The sequence below is a fragment of the Choristoneura fumiferana genome, chromosome 23 (genome assembly GCF_025370935.1).
Source record: "Choristoneura fumiferana chromosome 23, NRCan_CFum_1, whole genome shotgun sequence".
NCBI classification, from domain to species: Eukaryota; Metazoa; Arthropoda; class Insecta; order Lepidoptera; family Tortricidae; genus Choristoneura; species Choristoneura fumiferana.
The window spans coordinates 14386756-14411594 of record NC_133494.1 but is presented as its reverse complement, the minus strand read 5'-3'; the positions used below and the strand labels follow the sequence as shown (position 1 = coordinate 14411594).

General features: G+C 37.4%; 1 protein-coding gene across 1 annotated transcript in view; it reads right to left on the bottom strand.

Moving 5' to 3' along the window:
• Nucleotides 1–24839, bottom strand: part of LOC141441026 (protein NDNF-like) — a 72399-nt gene that overhangs the window by 21434 nt on the left and 26126 nt on the right. The window contains exons 2-5 of the mRNA XM_074105645.1: nt 24478–24645; nt 19967–20076; nt 15885–15973; nt 12695–12813 (exon numbers count right to left, since the gene is read on the bottom strand). Coding sequence (XP_073961746.1) covers nt 12695–12813; nt 15885–15973; nt 19967–20076; nt 24478–24645 — 486 coding nt within the window. The remainder of the gene's footprint in view (nt 1–12694; nt 12814–15884; nt 15974–19966; nt 20077–24477; nt 24646–24839) is intronic.

The window sequence follows — 24839 nt, the reverse complement described above, 5'->3', positions numbered from 1 at the left end:
CAGGGGGGGGAGGGGTTTGGGCACACATTTTACCACTTTGGAAGTGTCTCTCGCGCAAACTATTTAGTTTGGAAAAATAATTATATTAGAAACCTCAATATCATTTTTGAAGCCATATATCCGATACACGTATGGGTTTGATGAAAAAAAAAATTATTTTTTTTGAGTTTCCGGTCTAAGTAGAGGGAACCCCCAAAACTTATTGTTTTTTTTTTCCAATTTTTGTGTGAAAATCTTAATGCGGTTTGCAGAAGACATCTAGGTACTTACCAAGTTTCAACAGTATAGTTCTTATAGTTTCGGAAAAAAGTGGCTGTGACATAGGGACGGACAGACAGACATGACGAATCCATAACGGTTCCGTTTTTTGCCATTTGGCTACGGAACCCTAAAAATGAACGTTTCGGAAACATCATTATTATTAAAATAACAAAAGTTCATGCTGGTCATCATTTTCAGTTTTTGAGTGCATTACACTCGTATTTCTTTAAATATATACATATATCTTGTTGAGTTTCTTGCCGGATTCTTCTCAAGGTTTTTCCGAACCGGTACTTAGTAGATTTTTTTTGACATTCATATATATAGTGCTTGTTAAAGTTGAATAAAGATATTTTGACATTGACTTTATTTTTTCACAATTACATTGTTTTTTAGGGTTCCGTACTCAAAGTGTAAAAACGGGGCCCTATTACTAAGACTCCACTGTCCGTCTGTCTGTCTATCACCAGGCTGTATCTCATGAACAGATGATGTATTTCTTATGATTGGATTTTGGAGTCTTTTTTGTATTTTTTATTTCAACTCCAAATTTGTTACGTTTACGGGTATCCCGTGAAACCATATCGAAAATACAAACTGAGACATGGATGCACAGGAAAACCAGAAAAAAAGACCAGCACTGGGAATTGAACCCAGGTCCTCAGCAATCCGTGCTACCTACCGTCCTACCTAACCCTTACACCACTGCTGGACAACAGGACGTCCAACGGCTGATGTGGTGATGATGATGATGTTTTTTTTAAAAATTGTAGGTACCTTGTCATTGACATTAAAAATAACACATCTTCTATAAGTTTCTTGTAATTTAGATACAAATATTTTTCGTTTTTATTTAAAAAATATATTAGTAGTATTTTACTGGAACTGGAACAAAAAGCATGCTAGCTGGCATCCAGCCCTACAGGATTCCTTTGACATAATGGCGAAGTTTATCACCACTGCCAATTCAAACTATGTGATGGAATCCATGGTATCCGAGAAGATTGTCCTACACAAAAACAAAGACCTGTCGCCTCTACGTTTCAGATCAAATTCTTTGGAAGAACTTGACATGTAGACAAAAGAAAATCGACCAATACAATTTAATTTTACTGAGCAAGGAAACTGATGAAAATACAAACTGCAACATGGATGCACAGAAAATACCCAGAAAAAGAGATCAGCGCTGGGAAACGAACCCAGGTCCTGAGCATTCCGTGCTGCGTGCCATACCCTTACACCATCACTGGACAGGAGTCTAGACACAATTTCTCACACATTTAAGCCTGATTTTCTCCTTTTTTAGCCACTTAAAGACTCCAAAACCAATCTTAATTTGATTGCTTGATAGCGACATCTCTTGTCCGGGTGAGCGGTTAGTTCCGAAGGAGTGTTGAGTGTTCTCGATGAGAGCTAAAACATAGATGTCGCTAGTGTCGCTGCTTAAGTGGCTAAGAAAGGAAAAAGCAGGCTGAAATGTGTGGTGCATGGGAGAAATTTGTGTCTAGACTCCTGTCCAGTGGTGGTGTAGGGGTATGGCACGCGGCACGGAATGCTGAGGACCCGGGTTCGATTCCCAGCGCTGGTCTCTTTTTCTGTATTTTTTCTGTGCATCCATGTTTCAGTTTGTATTTTCGTTGGATTCCACGGGATGATCGTAAAAGTAACAAATTTGGAGTTGAAATAAAAAATACAAAAATAATCCAAAAACCAATCTTAACTGATGAAGTTTTTTATCTTTGTATAGGCCAACGTTTGACCACAGTCACGTCTGATGGTAAGCGAAGATGTGGACTAAGATGGAGTGCCACCATCGTGAACGCAGTCGCCTGTGAAAACGATCGTCCGAATAGATCGAAACTAGTTGGATCGTTCCTGACTTATAAAGGTCTCTACCAACACCGTAATAGCAACGAGTCAGGGAAAAATATATTCTTTGTATTGAAAAGTTTGAGACCTATGCCCAGTAGCACGTTTCCTAACCAACCGTCGCCGTCGCGTCTCATGAATGCACTTGACGTTCCGTTTCTGACACGTTCCTGTTACGGTTATGGCATGATACGGTGTAGTAGGTAGAGCTGAATCTTGATGTATAATCGTTTAATTTAGTAATTTCATCAACATGTTTAATGTCATGAGAGTTAAAGTTATATTATTTTGATTAAGAAAGCGGTGAATCTTGTACTGAAAGAGGTTATGAACTCGTACAGTCTATAATAAAATAAAATATTATAAATGAAACGGATACAAAATTCAGATCTATTGTCAAGAAGACATTAATATCAAAGGCGTATTACAAAGTTAATGATTATATCATGGACAGGATATTTGGAAATAATTCCGATCCGCATTAGCGATCCTTCAAATAGCGAACCTACTGTGTTAAAAATAAAGTTGTGTTAATACTTGTGATGTATACATATCATTTAATAATATATTGTAAATCTGTTTTAAAAAAAATATATACCTCGTTGAGTTTCTTGCCGGATTCTTCTCAGCAGAGGTTTTTCGAACCGGTGGTAGATTTTTTTTTTGACATTCATAAGTGCTTGTTATAGCCTAAATTGAATAAAGATATTTTGACTTTGACTTTGACTTTGAGTCACCAGCTTTATAATATTATCTGCCACAGCGGAGCGTGTAAAAATATCTGACACGTCCTTTCGGCCCTAGAAATAGAGCTTAGTCGTATTAGATATTTATACACGCTTGTTGTGTCAGATATTGTTGCTGGTGACTGTACCATCAGCCAAATATGGGGTTGATAATCGTTTGCATGTCATAAAACAATAATGCCAATAGACGTAATTTATTGAATCAGGCGTTACTTTGCGGAGGTCCATATCAATGAACTAAAAGAATTTCCTTGCTCACCCGCGACCTTATGATAGCTAAGCCTATGCAAAATATGCGTGTGCATACATAATGGTGGTGTGGTGGTGGTGATGGATGGGTTTGTGTGACTTGTGTGTGTTCTTGCAGTGTGGAGGTGGAGGGACTGCATGAGCATATTTTGCATAGGCTTACCTATCATGGGGTCGCGGGTGAGCAAGGAAATTCTTTTAGTTCGCCAACGTCTAGTGTTTGTCAACTGGAAAGTTCGACTTTAGCGACGTATTTATTTGATAGGAACTTGTTTAAAAATTGATAGACCACTTATTTGGCTGATGGTACATGAACATGAGCAATGTCGCTAGCACAAAAGAGCACGTCTTCATTACATCCCTTTGCATAAGAATGGCTCTCTGTCTTCTATATCTCACAATATACATAAATGTATATGACATGCACTGTTCAAACAAATTTTCGCTGATAGTACAGTTAGCCGTGGTGGCCTAGTGGTTTGAAGCCGTGGTGGCCTAGTGGTTTGACCTATCGCCTCTCAAGCAGAGGGTCGTGGGTTCGAACCCCGGCTCGCACCTCTGAGTTTTTCGAAATTCATGTGCGGAATTAGATTTGAAATTTACCACGAGCTTTGCGGTGAAGGAAAACATCGTGAGGAAACCTGCACAAACCTGCGAAGCGATTCAATGGTGCGTGCGAAGTTCCCAATCCGCACTGGGCCCGCGTGGGAACTATGGCCCAAGCCCTCTTGTTCTAAGAGGAGGCCTGTGCCCAGCAGTGGGACGTATATAGGCTGGGATGATGAGTACAGTTAGGGTCATAAAAATCAGCATAATACATCCACGTCGCTACCTACCAATGAATATTCTTGTGAGGCGCGCTTGCGCTGTGCGTTGCAGACATCTACCTACCTGCTTTTTATGTCATAGTTGGAAACGAGCAAATTAATCCATACTAATATTAAAAATGCGAAAGTGTGTGTTTGTATGTTTGTCCGTCTTTCACGTCGAAACGGAGCGACGGATCGACGTGATTTTTGGCATAGAAATAGTTTATGGGCCAGAGAGTGTCATAGGCTACTTTTTATCCTGGAAAATGCACAGTTCGCGAGGGAACAGCGCGCGATAACCGAGTTCCACGCGGGCGAAGCCGCGGAAAAAAGCTACTCTAAAATAATTTTCATAATAATTAAATCTATTTTTTTATCTAAAAGGGGAACTAGCATGCGGGTTACCTGATGGAAAGCAATCACCGCCGTCATTAGACCCCCGCAACGCAAAGGGCATTGCGGGCCCTTTGAAAGATTGATGGGCTCGGTTTTTTGTATATTTAATAATAATGCATTCATACTATATAATTGAAATTATAGCATGAAATGAGAATTTTACCGACGACGAGAGAGACGAATTGTGAATCTCCTCCTTTTTGAAGTCGGATGACAAAGTGGATATTGTTTATGCTCTCTGTAAGCGAATTTGTATACCTAGTCGTAAGAGAAAATACCGTACCAGGCCGGTGAGGTCAGTAGAAGTTTGATTTTACTTCGGACTGGTTTTGCTTTTATAGTAGCCTTATTCGGTCGTAGGCTACTATGATAGCTATTCTAATCATAAGTTGTAATCATTAAAATAAACAACTTTATAAATCAAACATTTTGTACCGAAGAAAAACACGCCTTAAGTCAATCAGAAAATGGAATAAACCGTCCACGCTTAAGTATCGTGACAAACGACAAAAAACAATTCCTATCGTAATCGAGAAAGGATAACGGTATAAAAAGTGGCTCGAACAGCCTTGCATTTAATTGTTGTGGCTCGAACAGCTCGGTGTTGACATGTGTCGATGGAAGGTGAAGGATCTGCTAGGATTCCAAAGTATGTCGCGGGCGCATAAGCAAAAGAGAACAAACAACGTCAACGATTTTATTTATCATCAATGCTTTATTACAAATAGTATAAAAAACTTACAATACAATTTTAGATGCGAGACTTTTTATCCTCGTTCTAAATTTAGGACATAGCTATACTTCATTTTTAGGGTTCCGGAGCCAAAATGGCAAAAACGGAACCCTTATAGTTTCGCCATGTCTGTCTGTCTGTCTGTGCGCCCGCGGCTTTGCTCAGAGACTATCAATGCTAGAAACTATCCAACAAAATAGTACAATTTTTTTTTTAATTTTTTAAAGTGGGGGTGATTTTTTTTCTCATCCAATCCTATAGTATGGGGTATCGTTATATTGGTCTTTTAAAACCATTAGGGGTTTGGTAAGACGATTTTTCGATTCAGTGATTTGTTTGCGAAATATTCTACTTGAAAGTGCAAATTTTAATTAAAATCGATCGCCCCCCCCCTCCCACTCTAAAATACAAACAGGTGGGTGGAAAATTTTAAAAAAATCAGGATGGTAGTAAAGTATATCAAACTGTCAAGGAAAACTATAACGGCTAAGTTTTCCTGAGAATTATTAGTAGTTTATGAGTAAATAGCAGCCTAAGGTATAAAATATACCTAAACTTGGAAGATTCCGTATAAAATACGAAATCCTTAGAAAAATATTACTTATTTTTATTCGTAATGGCTACGTACCTATTTTGGGCGTGTCCGACACGCTCTTCGCCGGTTTTTTTAGCATTAGAAAGAAGGTAAGCGATTTTGACGTGTCTTTTTATTGAAATACACTTTTGAAAAATAAGCCACAGCAAATATGTAACAATTAGCGAGGGCATTATGATCATTATATTATTAATATTTTGGTATCATAAGTAATAAGTATTTATTGTTTTTTGAAAAAGTTTTTCAATAAAAAGACTCGTCAAGATTGTTTACCCTTTTCTAATGCTAAAAAAACGAAGTAGGTATAAGTCAAGACAAATGGCAACTTTTACCGATTTTAATTAAGTTTCCAATTCTAATAATTTGACGTGGACGGGGTCTAGTTTGTTTATTACGTAAATGTACAATGTGCATATTTATTAAACAGATTACATAAAAGCATAAATCATAAAACACAATATTACATTAAAATTCATTAAAAAGTACAACAAATAAAATCACAGTGCTTATTAATATAAATATAATAATAAATAATGTAAACATGCCGCGTTTTCTTGTAAGCAAACGCTAGGATTCGACATGAAGGTGTAAGTTCTTTTTATCAAGATAGGGAGGCAAACGAGCAAGCGGGTCATCTGATGGGAAATGATCACCGCTGCCCATGAGTACCAACTACTCAAGGAGAGTCATTGGTCCGTTGCCGGCCTTTTAGTGTTTTATTAGATGCAACGTTAACGAAATCCACGTTGTAATTTTTGGGAGTTCCCATGGTCATTTTTTTTGTGTGCATAACATAAGCTTCGCTTACTTTGGGACTATTCGTAGGTCAATTTGGTGTCAAGTGTACCGTGATATTTATTTGTTCTAATTTCTTTGCTCACCCGTGATCTTATGACAGCTAAGTTTATGCAAAATATGCGTGTTCCTCCACCTGTAAGAACACGCACAATCACCATCACCACACTAAACTGACGCATTTCGAACTCAACCAGAGCTCATCTTCAGAGCAACACAACTGTACACCATGCTACCAGATGTTAGACTAGTCAGCAAGTGTGTTCTTGTTCTTACGGAGTGGAAGTAGACGAACTGCATGGAACACGCATATTTTGCATAAACTTAGCTATCATAAGGTCGCGGGTGAGCAAAGAAATTATTTTAGTTCATTGATATGGACCTCCGCAAAGTAACACCTGATTCAATAAATTATGTACACATTACACCGTATCATGCAATAACCGTAATAGGAACGTGTCAGACGGAGTGTCAAACGAAATGTCAGACGCATACATGGGGACCAGTAATGCTCGACCCTATACTGCTCAGCCATCACTTCTTCTTCTTCTCGTGTCGATGGCTTCACTCGTTTAAAGTATTCGCGACCAGAAAGCAGCGGTGTTTATTGCCTTGTCCGTTGCATCTCGGAGGTCTCGCCCAGTACAGGTGGACGGGCATGCTGGGCAGGACATCAAATGCGACATGCTCTGGGAAGACGTCCCACAGCCACACTGGGTGTTTGGGTTTTTCCGGAAGCCCCACTTTGCAAGCCATCACTGTACGACCTGATAATACGAACTCATTTTGTATTATAATTATCAAGTCGTACAATATTAGGTCGTGCATTGTTAGGGTGTCCAAATTTTTGCCCGGCCTGTTAATGCTCGAGCTGTTATTGTACGTCGTTATAATCGGAATCCAATCGAATCGAATGACCATAGATTTGTGTTAGGTTGTGTTAGGTCCAATTGTGACCACAATGCGCGAGCCGAGCGAGCGTAGCGAGCGTGCCGCGTAAGCGGCCGGCAAAGCGCCAGTACCAAATTAAGTTATTTTCTACTAAATTTATTAATATTCGGTGTACCTACACGAAAAACATGATCAATCGTGCGAATGCTTTCTGTCAAAGTTTGCTCCGATTATTAGGTCGTACAAAATCAGGTTGTCCAATAGCACCTTGAACATTATCGGTATAGAGTGATAAAGCTCGACCCGTGTTCCAAGCGACATGTGATTGAATTATCAGGTCGTACAAAATCGGTCGTGCATTGTCCAGGTCGTACAATAACTACCACCGCATACATGACACGCGACGGCGACGATTGGTTACCGAAACGTGCTAGTGCAGGGATGGGGAAATAGATTTAGAGATGGGCCATATACACACAACAGTTCCGCGGGCCAGGGAGCAATTAGCGAAAAAAAAATCTAATCAAGTAACAACCAAAATAAATCATGTAGGTATCTATAATAAATGTATTGTTTTGATGTGCTGGGTCGGTGTGAAAGATGAAATTTTGACTGTTAATTAATTAAAGCGTCGAAATCAGGCTCCAAGTTAGGTACTTGAAGACACACTCAAAGATGAGGAGAACACACTCAGAGAGATGACGAGATGAGTTTAGATGACGGGTTTTGATCGCGGGCCGGACTTGGCCCGCGTTCCCCATCCCTGTCCTAGTTTAATGGGCATATTATTATAGTCTCATATTTTTCGATACAAAATATTTTTTCAGTTCGCATGCTCGTAAAGTTCATATTTATGCTGGATCTAGGCGACATAAAATGTTTTTTATGCTCCATTGCATAAAGTAAAATCTTCGTCTAAGACCAAGGCAATCAGGTATAAACAGCCACAAACAAAGAAGTTTCTACATATATTTTTTAATAAATTCTAATTTATATAAAACTAAAACTCAATCAAAATAAATCAATAAAACTAAAAAAATATAGTTATGTAAAATACATAAACAATAAAAGATACACAGTAAGTGAACAATTGTTTCCACTGTTGATATTTCATTTCCTCGCCATCGAAGTGAAAAGCAGTGTAAAACTCGAGCATTAAACCCATTTTCCCCTTGACGTGTCTATCCACCCTCGCCGTACCGGCTCGGGTGGCTATATGAACGTCTCGGGTAAAATGGCTCGTTTTATGCTCTTGTTGTACAATCTACTATTTGCCATTACGGTCATGGTATGAAGCGGTGTAATGTGTAACGTTTACGCAAGCAAGCCACGGCTAAAGCTTAGTGTATACATAAAGTTTTCTGTCTTATTAATCGGCAATGGATTCCTAAAACATTTTCTGAAAAATTGAGGCCTTCAGCTTGAGCAGCGTGTCAAGATGTCAAGTTAGATGCCAGTCATTCATAAATCTGTCGGACGTTATGACGGCGCGTTAAGTGTCTGGATAACGTGACGTCATAACGTTGAAAAATACGTTTTCGTAAGTGGATGTTGGGGTTTAACGGGTTATGTGACTTAGAAACACAGGCCTGAGCACTGATTTTCAAATCATGTTATAAATGAAGAAAAGGTGTATTCGTGCCATTTGCAAATATTGTTTAGAATTGTGTGTGTGTGAGAAAAAAGAAGGAAAGACAGAACAACATTTATCCGTGACATTTATGGTATAAATAAGTTTCTGTTAAAAGTTTAATTTTTGGCTCGCGTGGTGTCGGGTTAGAAAAACACCTTTCCATTTCTTCCGTGGATGTCGTAAGAGGCGGCTAAGCGGTTAAGGTATACCGTAGGCAACAGGCTAGCACCCTGTCACTATTGTACCGTTTCTGTCAAACTTAAAACCTAAAATTGCTAAAAGTGGCTCCGAAGCGGTAACGTTTCGTGTGCTCTGCCTACCCCATTTGGAAATACAGGCGTGATGTTTGTGTGTGTGTGTGTGTGTGTATGTAAAATTGCAAGTCAATTGGACTGCTGGATGTGGGTCTGCTTCCAAAATTACACCCAAATAAATAATACGGGGCAAACTAAAGAAAAGCTTGTAATAAAAAAAGATAAGATACCGAGACAAATTGTCACTAAATGGGGCGGGGAGCATTAACTGGGGCCTAACGCTCGCAGGCCGTAAGTGTACTGGAAATTTTCCGCCAGGGGCAACTCAGGGGCAGGGGAGGATGGTTTTTTGACTTCTCTTAAAGTTATAAAGTCATAAGTAAAAACATCACAAACACAAACAGATTATTACGAAATGTTTTCGATGTTATTCGTAACTGGTAAAAAGTGTGTTGGATTAGATTAAAAACGTATCTTAAGGACAAAAAATCAACCGAACAGTGGTTCGACATTCACAGGGTTCTGTTTGCCACTTTTCCGGAATGGAATTTAAAAATCACCTTCAATAGAAAATATAAAACAAAAAACACAACAATACAAATAAAACATTTGTACGACATTCGCGCAGGCCAGTCTTCTGAAGGCATAAGAGTAAGTATGGTAGGTATATATAAATAATAAACAATGAGCCATTTCTTTCGCTAAAAGCACGTTTCAAGATCAAGTATTTCGGGATTGTTTGGTAATGGTCCTCAGACTTAGTCAAACGGTGAATTGTACTCTTTGTTATTTTTTTTATAAATAACTAGCTTTTATCTGTGACTCCGGCTGCAAAATGTTTACCGCTATCCCGTGGGAACTATGCAATTTTACGGGACAAGAACTTACCTTTGTCCTTCCTAGTAGCGTCTCAAACTATCTTCGTATCTTTCATTTAAATCTGTTCAGCAATTTAAGTGTGAAGAGGTAATAGACAGACAAACATGGTTTATTCAAAGTCAAGTCAAAGTCAAAATATCTTTATTCAATTTAGGCTATAACAAGCACTTATGAATGTCAAAACAAATCTACCACCGGTTCGGAAATACCTCTGTTGAGGAGAATCCGGCAAGAAACTCAACTAGGTATATTTTTTTAAACAGATTTACAATATTATTAAATGATATCTATACATCACAAGTATTTAACACAACTTTATTTTTAACACAGTAGCTTATTAGTAAAGACTAGCCTATACCTCCAGCATTGCACGCGTTAACCACGAAGATTAACAAGTAGATTAAAATTCTGGTATTTCAGAAAAAAAACCGTGGCATTGCCCAAAAATTATCGTGAATTTCACTGACGTCACATAAAAAGATCCGCGTCTATTTTCACGTATCTTATCCTAGCTGTTGAAATTTTCGAAGTTGATCCCGATCCCGTCGGAATTTAAGGATAAAAAGTAGTTTATGCGTTATTCCAGATTGAGTAAGCTTCGAGTGTAGTGGTTGGGTGTCCGCGTATAGATTGCTTAAAATCATTGGAGAGAGAGATTAAAAAAGACATCGAATAGTATATAAATTGGACCCCTCAGCGTAATGTAGCGGCTAGTCGCACCGCTGTTTTTTAGTGGGACCCATTTAAAACTAAACACATAAAACATACACACAAAACCGCTGTGACGAGACTAATGATTCAAACTTAAATTCAAATAATTTATTCAGTAAATAGGCCGCAATGGGCACTTCTACACGTCATTTATTTAAACTACCAGCGCTTTCGGAAAGACCATCATTGCCAAGAAGAATGCACCGCAAGAAACTGGGCAGAAAGAATACTTAAAATCTACGGTATAAGATTAAAGAAAAAAAAAATACATGAAAATAACAATAATAATACAGGGATGTATATCCCAAATTTTTTATTTTATTTATCAACTGTACAGGCTATAATTCAGCAGAGAGCGCGGAGATACAGACAGGCAGAGAGTAAGACGGTTACCTTCACATCAATAATATTAGTAGAGACTATGGATAAAGGCTATGTAGGGCTTAAAGAAACACTGTCGCGAAAAATTACTGCTACAGAACGGCATAAGTGACAAATGACTACAGTGGTCCAGAATTACCACTCTATTGGTTGACTCTATGCCTACGTAACATAGCGGCGTCCTTTTTCTACGTACAACCTGGTCATATCAAGCCATACTTGGTTCGAATCATAAATTCACTGCATCAGCGGAATAACCTAAGCCAGAAGAAAGTTTGTTGGAAAACCAATCATAGCTCAACGCGTCTCGAAGTAGGCTTTGAGTTACGCCTTTTTAGCTTCTAAGGCGTCACATAGAGACAGATATCAAAGATTTATAGTCCATAGCTGTGGATAACGGTGTTAGTTTTTATTGATATTTTGATGCGTTTGTGTTTGGAATTTATATGTCAAAGCTGTACAGATTGGCCGGTATTCAGGTTAGCGATCGGTTCCTGCTCCGTTGGATTTTTGTTTCGTTGTACAGTCGCCATCGTAAATATTGAAACTGAGTGTTTGAAAATATTTGAAGCGATCGTTTTGTCAATCATGTGCGTGCGCGTTCTTATATTTTGACCTCCTAGCTCCGTAGATATCGTACTCGTCAAACTGGACAACATTAGTTCAGCGACTTAAAAAAAACGGAGTCTTTAAGTTATATTTTCCTCTTTTCATACATCGTTATCAATGTACGCCGTCCTAGAACCCAACTGACGTCGCCTGTCACCTACCTGTCACGCTACAAATATTATCATTATCAAACATTTCGCTTTACATTGCTTCTCCAAATAAATTTTAAACTGTAATATAATATATAGTAGATTGTACAAGAGAGCATAAAACGAGCCACTTTAACAACACACGTTAACAGCCACAAACAAAACAATTCTATATATTTTTTAATAATTTTTAATTTATATAAAACTAAAAATCAATCAAATCAATGAAAATAAATAAGTAAAATTTAAAAAATGGAATTATATAATAATGTATAAAAATAAAAGGGCCTAGTATGGGAACAATTGCTTTCCACTTTTGTTATTTCATCTCCTCGCAATCGAAGTGAAAAGCAGAGTTAAAACTCGAGCAATAAACCCATTTTCTCCTCGACGCGTCCATCCACCCTCGCCGTGCCGGCTCGGGTGGTATATGAACGTCTCGGGTGGAATGGCTCGTTTTATGCTCTTGTTGTACAATCTACTATTAATTTTATAACATTCCTTGTCTCAAAATGGGTTTATAAATACAAATACTTTTCATTCGTTTTTAACTTCATTTTACGAATGTAAGTAATTCAAGTAGCCTGATTTTCTTTTACTAGTACTTATAAGTATTATTCGGTGCTTATTATTTTTAACAATCTTTGCACGTAAAAAAGAGCTTCAAACATCTAACAAAGATAGTGACTAGACCATAAGTTGGAGACGATGACGATTTTTCAAAGAGTCCTTACCTCGGATCCCAGCTGGCGACAAGCCTCCGTCTTGAGCGTACGTGGAGGCGCAAGCGCACAGGCCGCGCCGCTTCCCCCCTCACGCTAACTGCCGCGGCACCACCCTCTTCGGATGACAACTGCAAGAAAGTGGTGTTTTTGAACCTTTACCATGACCCTTTAGTATGAAGAAATCTTTCGCGACCCCCTTACCCGTTGTTTACTTTTTTTTTCATGTATTTTATTTTGTGCCAAATATTAGTTAACATTTTCTTAATAAATGTTTTTAGGCATTGTTTTTTTTACTGAAGTAGTTTTCGCGGCAACTTGTAGGGGTTTCGCGACCCCCCTAAAGAGGTTTCGCAACCCCCCACCTAACTCGCGCGAGTGCATGGCTGGGCGCGGGCGCAGCGTGATTATTTCATGTCATCTAATAGAGCAGCGCTGCGTGAAGCGGGTCTTTGCTCTATAGGAAATATTACTGCAATTTTCTGCCGTTAGAGTGCAGCACAAGCACAAAATCGTAAACAGTTTTTTAAGTTATCTTAAATGCCATAATATCTTCTTATTTAGATTAAATTTTTGGAAACATAGCTCTATCGTTACTATCGATGTAAATTATCATGTTATTTTGGCACTTACATACTCTTTGGTCATGATCTGTCATGGCGACAAACAAAATATAAAGAGAACCTGAGAACTGACGTTGTCATGGAGGTTTGCGCTAGTGTCGCCCCCTGTGCACAGCTTTGCCTAATATGCCCGGTCCCTATTGAAACAGCACGCCCCGCCAAGCCAAGCCGTACACCCACGTGACTTAGCGGAGGCCCTTAGAGTGTGTTAAAAGTAATCAGGGACATTTTGGAGAGAGGTTAGTTAGACCGGAGGCCTTTGTCTTACACACTTGGAATCACAAGCGTTTTCACCGCTTCTGTCACGCGGTATAAGACGAGGATAGAAAGAGATGTTGAATGTGATCGCGAACATCAGTGCGTTAGACAATACGGCCTCAGGTTGACTGGAATTACTGATTTACGATTAAATACTTCGAGACATACAGTCAAAAAAACTGAATCCTGAACTACATACCAGGGACTAATATCATGTTGATATCGGAATAGATTATGAAAAGGTTCCACCCTGGCACGTGATTCAGTTTCCTTGACTGTACATTAATTTGATTTTGATTTATTTTTATTTTCATCTAAGTAGAGACACGTTGTACATGTGTCTATGGATAAACCAAAATTAATATTTACCAAAGAAAAAGTCAACATAAAATCATCTACATAACAAAACTTGCATGCGAAACGTACGATTTTCGATGCCTTTGAAACTAAGGCTTAACGACATTATTCTAAATAAGCTTCAATCCCTCATTTTCATAGACTTCGACTTCAGGGAAATGTACTTTTAAAGGGACAAACTTTGCCGCAGAATCTCGGGTCATGTCCTTTATACAGCCTCTCGTGTTTTCGAAATAGAACCAATATACAGTTTGGAATAAAGGAAAACGATGACAAAAGGGACTCCATTGGAATTAGCATATTATTGTGAGTGGTGTTGCATGTTCGAATACTTTGAATACCAGTTCAGCGATCCGATTTGATGATAGAAAGGGTTTTGATAGTTTGAAAAAAAAAACAGAGTTTGTAACTGAGTACCAATATATAAGGTGCTAACAAATTTGGTACCAATATTTTTACAGCTGATAGTACTCGTCTCTAGGAGTAGACTTAAGCATAAAATATGTCAAAGTTCATGTTACTTTTGGGAGATAATTAGAGAATCAACTTTACTGCGTGAAACATCCTGTTTATGACATAATTAATAGTCAGTGATTAAAACGTCTTTGATACAAATGTCAAAGTCACATAATGCTTACTAAAAGTTTTCCCGAATTCGCGCTGTCATCGTTCATCCACCATTACCTCTCATATTTCTTTTTCTAGAATTTTTTTACCGTACAACGGCAAAAACTACTAGACACTGGCAAAATTTTCCTCCAATGGACAGAGCCATATTTTTTTAAAGAAGAAGAAGTTTTCCCGCCAATCGTTGACGGTTATGACAAACGACGGTTCACTTGACAGAAATGTGTTAAACATCTTGTCACTGAAATCCGCAGGCTTATTATGTTTGGGCGGAATGATAATTTATTTATTCTGTTCAGGAAATTAAAACAAAAATATCATAAAAGAAAGTTTTCTTAATTTATATTTAAGGTTAATTGTTTTGATTTTATTGAACGTCTCTTAAAATATTGGTACTTAATTTGTTAGCACCTTTATAGCACCAATATATGACAAAGAAAGCGAGCATAAATATCCGATACGACTCTATTTCTAGGGACGTTAGGACATGTTTTGCACGCTCTGTGATCATGCTCACGCTCAGATATTAATGCAGGTCGCTGTACTTTCCGAGGCAAAAAAGGAAATAATATATTATTCTTCTCGTATTTAGTCCGTTAGTTAGGTTATCAGAATATATTGGACACGTACATTTTCTCGCTCGTACGTACGAGCTTCTCTAAAATTATAGCACGCGGAACAAAACCCGAATTTTGAACCATATAAAATTAGTTAATGACCAGGATAGTTGTGTTTACTCTTTCTATTTAATATAATAGATAAATCCACAAAAAGGGCTAATAAATTCAACATTAACGAAACGAAAACACAATAATGATAAAGAGTACCTATATCGAATCAAGGAGGTATGTCGAATCTTTCTCAGGTTTTCCCGAAACGTAACCACGGAGGTAAATTGCTTGATAAAAATGAGTAACCTCATCTCACAGCCTAGCAGAATGTGCCGTGAAAGATTTGGAGTAAGTTCTAAAACAGGCCAAAAGAAGATAGGTACATGCAATCTCTACGTGATATAGTGACAAGTGTAGTATTTAGTCCGGAAACAAAACAGAATATTCGTGCTGAATAGACTCGATTTTAATCCACGTCGTTGGAAGTCGCAAGGCGGCCGAAGTGTTAATGGCGGAAGAAGAAAAGTATGACATATTTTGACGTAAGTATTTTGAATTGGGAACGCATTTAGATGATCAATAATTAATTCACAAAATTTAGATGCATACACGGGTTTCTGGTATATTTTACTCTAAGATATGAGAGGACACTTTAGTGCGAAAGAACAACAAAGGTATACACGGTGAGTGCAAAGGAAAGATAGATAATTATTAGATTTGCTGTACCTGTAACACGTATCGTTCGTTACGTGAAACGATTATTGATTCTGCCATCATTTGCCAGCCGCTGTAGTCTCTGACAAGGTTTAACTCATCTGAAAAAAAAAACTTTGTTAAAGTGCCTTTGTGTAGTACAAAAAACTAGCTCTAAAGTAGTTCCACAAGTTTTCACAGACTTTATTTTACTTGCAACGTTCAAAACTCATATTTAACCGACATTTGTATCAGATTGTCTTAAAATTTGATCAGTACCTACCTACGTATACAGTATGTTCATTAATAGCAGTTAATACCTAAAAACCTCAGAAACGCAACCGATTTTATCTTTATTTTAAATTAGTGTTTAATGCGTTAGTTTAACATTTTGCTTACTCTGTACTGTAATTCTACTTGATTCCTGATTCTAAACACGAAATTTGCACTGGTCGTTGCGCAGTCAGAATTTCGATGAAATTTGGTATGTACGAGTTTTCGGGAAGACAAATCGATCTAGCTCGGTCTTACCTCTGGGAAAACGCTTACTAACGAGTTTTAGCCCGAGCAAAGCTCGGTCGCCCAAGTATTTATAATTCTTTAAGTACCTAAAGCGTATTTTGAATATGAAACTACCGTGAGACTCACTCATTTTAATTGATAACATAACAGATAAACTAGAGCTAAACTCGATTTCAGACGTGAGTTATCTGGTATGTTATCATTAAAAACCTATAGTGTAATCGATTATACTCTCTATTTTGAACAAACTTCTTGAAAGGTTTCAGTTTTTCAATTAGTATCTTGTACCTGGGCCAATCAACTTTTTTACCGACACTAATCTGTCCGCGAAATTTTTCAAACAATTGCTTGCAATTTTTGTAAGTAAACATGTTTTTCCTGTAATTTAATAGATGGTGTACATGAATACATACCATCCTACGCAAGTTCAACCTATTAAACCTTGAAATATCTTGTTGGAAGTATGATTTTTTGGTAACGCCGAAGACGCAGGAGACGCTCAAAGTGTCGGTAAAAAAGTTGATTGGCCCACCTATAAATACAGTTTATATATGACAATTCAAGGAACATTTAGTAAAAGAGCTGGTGACTCCTCTTCCTACTAAGTAATTTAGCACCAATCTATAGACCAAAACCATGTCGCATTTTTTTTACATTTAATGTCATCCTCTTTCAAACTACAGTGAACAATTTTACTCCTGACATCTAGTGTTAGGGGACACTAAAAGTAAGCCTGGCAAATTACTGTTTTAAAATGTAATCGTTTTTCAAACTTTGAATCAGCGTTTACACGTTGCCATTAAATCCCACCAGTAGCTTGACAATGCGTTGCTTGATCGATTTGTAACTCGTAAGACTACGAAGCACGAGCAGGGCTACTACGAAATTCATACATCGAAGTTCGTGTCGTTCGGTCCCTCTGACACATACGATTAAATACGAGAGCGAGAGAGACGGTACGATACGAACTTCCATTTTCGTACTTAGGAGTAGGCCCTCAGTTATCTCGTACAACTACATTACAGAACTACCATAAGGACTACCACATCCACCCACAGTCATCCAGAAAATTATTTGATTTACTACTCGATTTAGTATTCGAGTAGTATTACTCGTGTGTTTTAGCGTGATAAGTCCCGTTTGTGGTATTTTGACTATGAGTGAAAATCACGAAAGTTTAAAACGTCATTTGATTTAGCTGCTAACTGTGTAATTAATTTTATACTAAACCGTGAAAAGAATGCAATTTAACAGAAAACTATTATATATGCTTCATCGAAACGAAATTGTTAGATAGATATTATATTATATTCTTATTACTTGATGTCTTCATGTCTTAATTAACAACAATATATTTTTTAATTTTTTTTCATTTATAATTTTAGTAGTATTTACACGTCGTCTACATAGTTCTTAGTGGATAGTAGTTCCTTTAGTTCCATCTTGTAGCCAGATTTGACAGTTAGCTACTAACATTACCTACTATTTACTTTTACTAAGTAAGCTGTTACTAAATTCGTACTATTACTAAGATTCAAAGCGGGAATATTTTGCCCATTTCGAAGCTACTCGTGGTTATAGCTACCAAATTTGGCTTCGAGATGAGAGCTAAGGATTCCCGTTTCGTAGCCAGCTTCGAATTGGGAATATTTTTCCATTTGAAGCTATTTACTAAATCAGGCTACGAGATAGGACTTAAGGCAAAAATGGGTTTAGGAATTCGACTGCGAAATGTGTTTTAAAAATTTATAGGTTGGTATTGATAGGTGTATTCAAATCAATTAATTAATACGTATTGCGTAAAACAAAGCACGTTTTTCGTTAATAATAATGTTTCTTTATATAGCTTGGTATCAAGTTAGTTATACCGTGGAATTTTGTAGATATCCCATACATTTCTTCACAACTTAAAAAAAATCTTATTTGAAATTACGTCAGCAAAATTGACTTTTAAAATAATGTTTATAAAGTTCACTTAGAAAAATTATCGATTTTGAGATACATACATGCTTTTGTTCCATTACTTCCGGAGGACCATATTTACAATTGGTATTTTTTTAGTCTATATTTGCATTTACTTATGGTCATTCATTATTTCTTAAGAACTGGTAACTGTCAAATTTACCGTCGGACAAAATTCAATTCTTAACGATATTCAGGACAGGATGGCCAATGTTTTTATTGATGTAGATATTTCAAAATGGTTTTTTTCTGCCTATAGCAGGCCCATGTCGAAGAGTGGACGTTCTATGGCTGATATGATGATGATGATGATTTTTCTGCTTGGACGTATAATTGTGATATTCGGATTTTTTATTTGTACACAATGACAGAGTTATCGATGGGATTAGTATGCTAACAGGATTCAGAGTGCGGTCAGCAAAAAAGTATTTCCCTACCAATGAATGCAGCGATGACAAATTATCACCTACGGGCTGACGGTGACTGAACGCTCCTCATTTTTCAGCAAACCATCGACTGGGACAAAAAAATGTACAAACGCCAATAAAAAAAGTCTGAAAATGACGAATGATGACTGATGAATGATGCTTATAAGCATTTTAATATGGATTACTAATTCATGCAACTATGAATCACCGGCTTTACATTTACCGCAATTCAATTTTGATTTATATTGCTACTGCCAAGACTCGCTGGTACTACTTTAGTAAGAGTGCATATCTTTGATTTTTAGAACGATATTTTGATTTAACCCTTAACCACCTACGTGCGGTCTCTCAGACCTTAGCTGATTTAAAAATGATAATAATCCAATGGAACCATTTCCTGGGGGCCAATCAATGGCCGCCATGTGGTCGACACGTTTGGATGTGTATTCCTTTGAATTAAGTGAGAATAACACTGGTGACAACGGTCTCAGGGACCGTAGGTAGGTGGTTGCGTAATAATCCTACGTGGTCTCCCAGACTGAACGTAGGTGGTTGTGTGTGTTTTATTTGTTAACATTTTTAATACAATTAAAAAATATATTATTTTTATTTTTTACTACAACATGCTTCCTAGTAACACAGTCACAAAAGGTGGTTACAATAAGTGTAATCATAATTATTTAAAGCAAGAGACTAATTTGTCTCGAATGTTCGAAAAAATTATATCGATTGCCGACAAAAATGATTGTTTTGAGTTTTTGCAATTTTTTTAAAATAAAATGTTCCTGTAAAATTAAATCAGTTAAATAACTTGGTTGATCATTCAATTTGATGAAACTTTAGTAATAATCTTTATGTCATGTTCCTGTATTTTGAGATCTCATATCCCCTTAGGGTAACTAATTTTACAGTAAGGATAGGAGAAGTACTGAAATGTGTTAAAGTTTATAAAAAAAAACATATTGAGTTATTTTGTAATGTTTATTGCAAATAAATAACATAGACTGTTAAAATTTTATTTATTACGTTTTTAATAAATTTAAACTAAATTTCTATAATGATTGCATAACCTTTAAAAGTAGTGCTCTCCTAGACCGCTCAAAGGTGGTTATGTTTCTGAAATAGGACGTAGCTAAGGGTTAAAGACTTTTTTAAATCTTTTAATTCGCTGAGCAAATATTCTGCAAACAAAAAAATCCTTACCATCAATAATGCGTACAGATCCTCTGTAGAGTGCCCAATGCACGTCTCTTGTGCAAGGGCTAATGGTGATGTACACAGGAGCAGATATTGACGAAGTATTTAACTCCAAACTAAAACAAAAAGAGCTATGTAAGTATTTTTTTTTTGTTAACGTCCCAGTGCTGGTCACTGCCCTAGTAGTAGTCACGTTTAACTCGATGTCATTAACAATGGAGGTGACAAAAAGTACACCCGCACGAAGCTGGGGCACATCGGTAGTATACGCAGATGAAATTAAGATCTACCTGATGTTTAAAATATCTTAGTGTACAGACGGCATAAAGTTACTGTTTTATTTATGTCGAGCACTGGGACATTTAGCCACATATATATTATTACGAGAAGCCTGCAAAACCCTTAAAAGCAATGAAAGTTGGAACGGATGACAACAATTTAGTTTTAATAACTAAATAGTTACAACAGATCATTGACATGTATGTGCCGTAAGGTAACAGGCCCTAAAAGTAGGAGGTTCTACGTTCCAATGTTTGTATTTTTTTACATTGCAGTTCTTCGTATTTTACCCACGTTTTCAGAAAACGATAAATTTTGATTAGATGAAAATGAAGTTTGTGTAAAAATGCCGGCACAATTTTTCCATCTTCCACTAATCGGAAGACAAAACAACTTCGGCAAATTGCTGAAATAACAATCCTGGGAAGACTGGGTGTCTGTTTCCAATATCTTAACCTTGAATGTGATAAAGGGCTTGACGTGATTCTGTAACTTGAACAATAAACGTTCGTCAAAATTTCAACAACGTAGATAGTACCAAAAGTAAAAAGTCAGTTTCGGGACATTGCATAGGTTTTTTTTAATAAAATTCCAAGAAATGTTACCCATCAAAGATACAAAATTCAAATCCATTGGCAATAAGATACTAATATTTATGGCGTATATTATGAGCAAGGTCCGCATTAGCTAAATAAATAGCGTATCTACTGAGTTAAAGAATGTAGTCGTGTTAAATACTTGTGATGTAAATCATTAAATAAGGCTTAGATCTGTTTAGAAAAATATACCAATACCTCGTTCAGTTTCTTACCAGATTCTTCTAACAGAGGTTATTGAGGTACTTAACTTAAACTTCAACATTTTTGAGCTAGTCACGATTATGAGTGGGTCCCAACAGATGAATTTTAAGTTACTTAACAGAGTTTTAGACAAATACTTAAAAAGACTTGTATTTTCCTTTTGAGTATTTATTTATTTATTTCTCGCCAACAATGGGTCAATGAATAACGTGCCGTGCTACAGTGGAAACATTCTAACCCAGTTAAGTCAACATTCCACTTGACTTGTCAAAGGAAATAAAAAGGTTTTGCTTGCTAAAATTTGTTCGAAGGTTCAAATGCGTCATCCTTTATCAAAATAGTTCGGAAAAGGGGTAGCCAGTGACAGCTATAATGTACCGTCAATTCGGAGGTAGATTGGATACACGAATCTGGAACACAAACAAGAGAATTTGATCACAAGGTGTGACAAGGTGGAGTAGAATGATGAGGTCGGGGAGAAATAGACTGCGCGGCGCGCGACACAAGAGCCGCAAGTAAAACGAATGCCTATACGTCTCAATCTTAAATGCACGTCTCTGCTGTTACTATTTCTGAATAAGCTTATTAGCTTAGCTTGTTACATTTGGGTACGGAAGGAATTAAAATAGTAATAGAAATTTAATCATGTGTATTTCATTTCATTGAGTACAAATTGGATATCGACAACTCGAAGTCATACCTCCAATTAGAAAAATTACAATTTCAAATGCATCATAAGGCCGCCTCTTGCTTATCCTGTAATTCCCTCTCTGTGTAACTGTTTTCTGTATCGCTTACTATTTCTGGTGTACAATAAAGATTCACTGTATTATTTCACTGTATTTTGTATTGTATTGTATTGTATTGTATTATATTGTATTGTATGGTATTGTATAGTATTGTATCAAGAAGGTCAAAATACCTAGGTATGGTAGGTAGGGTCCTACGTCGTGCTGAGAGGAAACGTGAACTGATGCAGACCATCAAAAGAAGAAAGGTTGCCTACCTAGATCATGTGCTTAGGCATCCCAGATATGGGCTTCTTCAATTAATAATTATGAGCAAATTGGCCGGAAGAAGAGCTGTTGGACGTAGGAAGAAATCGTGTCTGCGCAATATCCGGGAGTGGACCGGAATCACAAGTGCCGCGGAGCTTTTCAACCTCGCAAAAGACCGGAAGAAATATGCGGAGCTGACTGCCAGCCTTCACTAGTTGGAGAAGCACTAGAAGAAGAAGGAGAAGGTAAACTGTCTATCCTGAATATAGTCAAAAATCGAATCTTTTCCCATGGTAAGATTGTTAATTTGATATAGGGAGGTCGTTAGAAAATATGACCGTTTGTATTTGTAAATATAATACACCTGAAATAACGTTTTGGTCTTCACGTATACACATATAATTTTGCTCCTAATTTATAATGAACGAAATTTGATTTGTGCTTTGTGTAAATATTTTTAGCACAGTTACATTCTGACAAAATTCACTTCGGGCGGTATTTTCGACCGAATTCAAAATAGTTAATTCCTGTGGTCAATTTTCTACTTGTAGGTACTAAATGATCATAAATCCTCAAAAGCCTTTAACTTGTAAAGCAGTTGGACGCAATGTTATCTTTTCGCGTTACTTTCATTCCTTGTATAATGTTACTAAGGGCTGTTATAAAACAAATTTAAATATTAATAACGCCGCCATTTCTCGCAGCAAAGCCTTGAAATTTATAGTGAACATTAATTTCTTCTCATAAGCGCATTCCGCTAGGTATTAAGGTATTTTAAATTTCTCACGTTCACAAGATACATTAGTTGCAAAAGGCTTACGGAATGCAAATAGCTAATGCTAAAAATACTCTTTTAATTTGTATTATAATATTGTTCGACAAAATGATCTTACCTTCCATAGTATTACTTATTTAAACCTATGCCTACTTCTAACCAAAAAAAAAAGATGACAACTTTGTCTGTATATTTTTAGGGTTCCGGAGCCAAAATGGCAAAAACGGAACCCTTATAGTTTCGCCATGTCTGTCCGTCGAAAATGAAAATTTGCACAATTAAAGTTGAATATTTCGCAAACAAATCACTGAATCGAATCGTCTCAGCAAACCCATAATGGTCTTAAAAGGCCTATCCAACGTACCCCACATTAAAGGGTTGGATAAGAAAAAAAACACATCCCCACTTTACGTCTATGGGAGGTACCCTAAAAAATATTTTTTACATGTTTTTATTGTACCATTTTGTCGGCATAGTTTACATATAATATTCGTGCAAAATTACAGCTTTCTAGCATTGATAGTCCCTGAGCAAAGCCGCGGACGGACGGACAGACAGACAGACATGGCGAAACTATAAGGGTTCCGTTTTTGCCATTTTGGCTCCGGAACCCTAAAAACCCGGTTGAATTTATTGCACCCGGACTATATTTCACACAGTTTTCCTGAAGGCGTTGTGTACGTATAAATTGAATAATTTTTATCCCGGAATGCATATATCCGCGAGGACGATGCGAGGATGAGGACAAAAGGAATTATTCGCGTCTCGGGAAAAGCTAGTCTGTCATTCATAATAATGAACTTTGCACGTACACGCGAATAAAAACTTGGCATTTTTTCTGGGATAAATCTCATAGGCAACTTGCGTGGAAAAATATGGCGCATTTGTTTTTAATCTTGCATGCACGTTTTGGTGTGGTTTTGCTGTATTGTATCATAATCATATCATATAGCTGATAGCGTCCAGCTGTTTTTAGTACTTAGTAAATTTGTATATTTTTTATAATTCGCTCTCACAGACACCCAAGTTACAGGCTCAGCCTAGTTTGGGGTCTGATAAATAAATCGATTGTAAAAACTTCTTATTTAAATAAACTATTTTGTATTTTGTATTTTTTTTGTATAGGTGAAACTGATTTTTTTGTACAGTCAAGATCAAAGATATCTTTCACACTTTAGTAGGTACCTCGTCACTATATGCCTTAAGACAATTTTATAGAAAAGACCAAACACAAGTGATAGCGACAAGGTAGTAGTAAAGTGTAAACATGTCTTTGACCTCTTTGGTTACCCGAGAACGGCTGAAACAATTTGGTTACTTTGCAGGCTTCCCCATTATTATTAAAGGTCAGGGACTGATAATGGGATCCTGGAGATGAGCCCGTAGGCGGGTAAGTGAATGGGTCCACTCAGTGTTGTGAAAAACGCTCATTTCGAGGCTTAAAGACTCGAACCCTAAAGACTCTCGAGGCTTAACGACTCAAAGGCCGCAAAGACTGTGTCTTGCATCCATATGCATAAAATAAGCCATCGAGTCTTTTAGACTCTGGAGTCTTAAGGGCTCGAGTCTTTAAGCCTCGAAAATGAGCGTTATCCACAACTCTAGGTTCACTCCTACCACTTTTACCACACTTTACAAATATATTTTTACTTATTTCTTTCTTACCTCTGCAGCTCTCCACTCGGCAGTGTGTACACAGTCTGGTTGTCAGTAGGCAGCCAGTGGACCACCCTGGTCGGCCGCGTGACCAGCACAGCTGGCGAGGCCAGGCCAGCCCCCGCCGCGTGGCACACCAGCAGAGCCGCCAGGCGAGCCGTGAATGTGCTGAAGTTTCTGATTGAAAAGGACAACTATAGTTATCACTAGCTGTTGCTCACAACTTAGTGTCCCAGGGAGCTACTGCGAAATTCGAAGTTCGTATCGTACCGTCCCTCTCACTCTCGTTTTAACTAATATAACCGTCAGCGGACGGCAAGATTCGAAGTTCGAATTTTACACTTTGTAGTATAAGGCCTGTGGGAATGAGC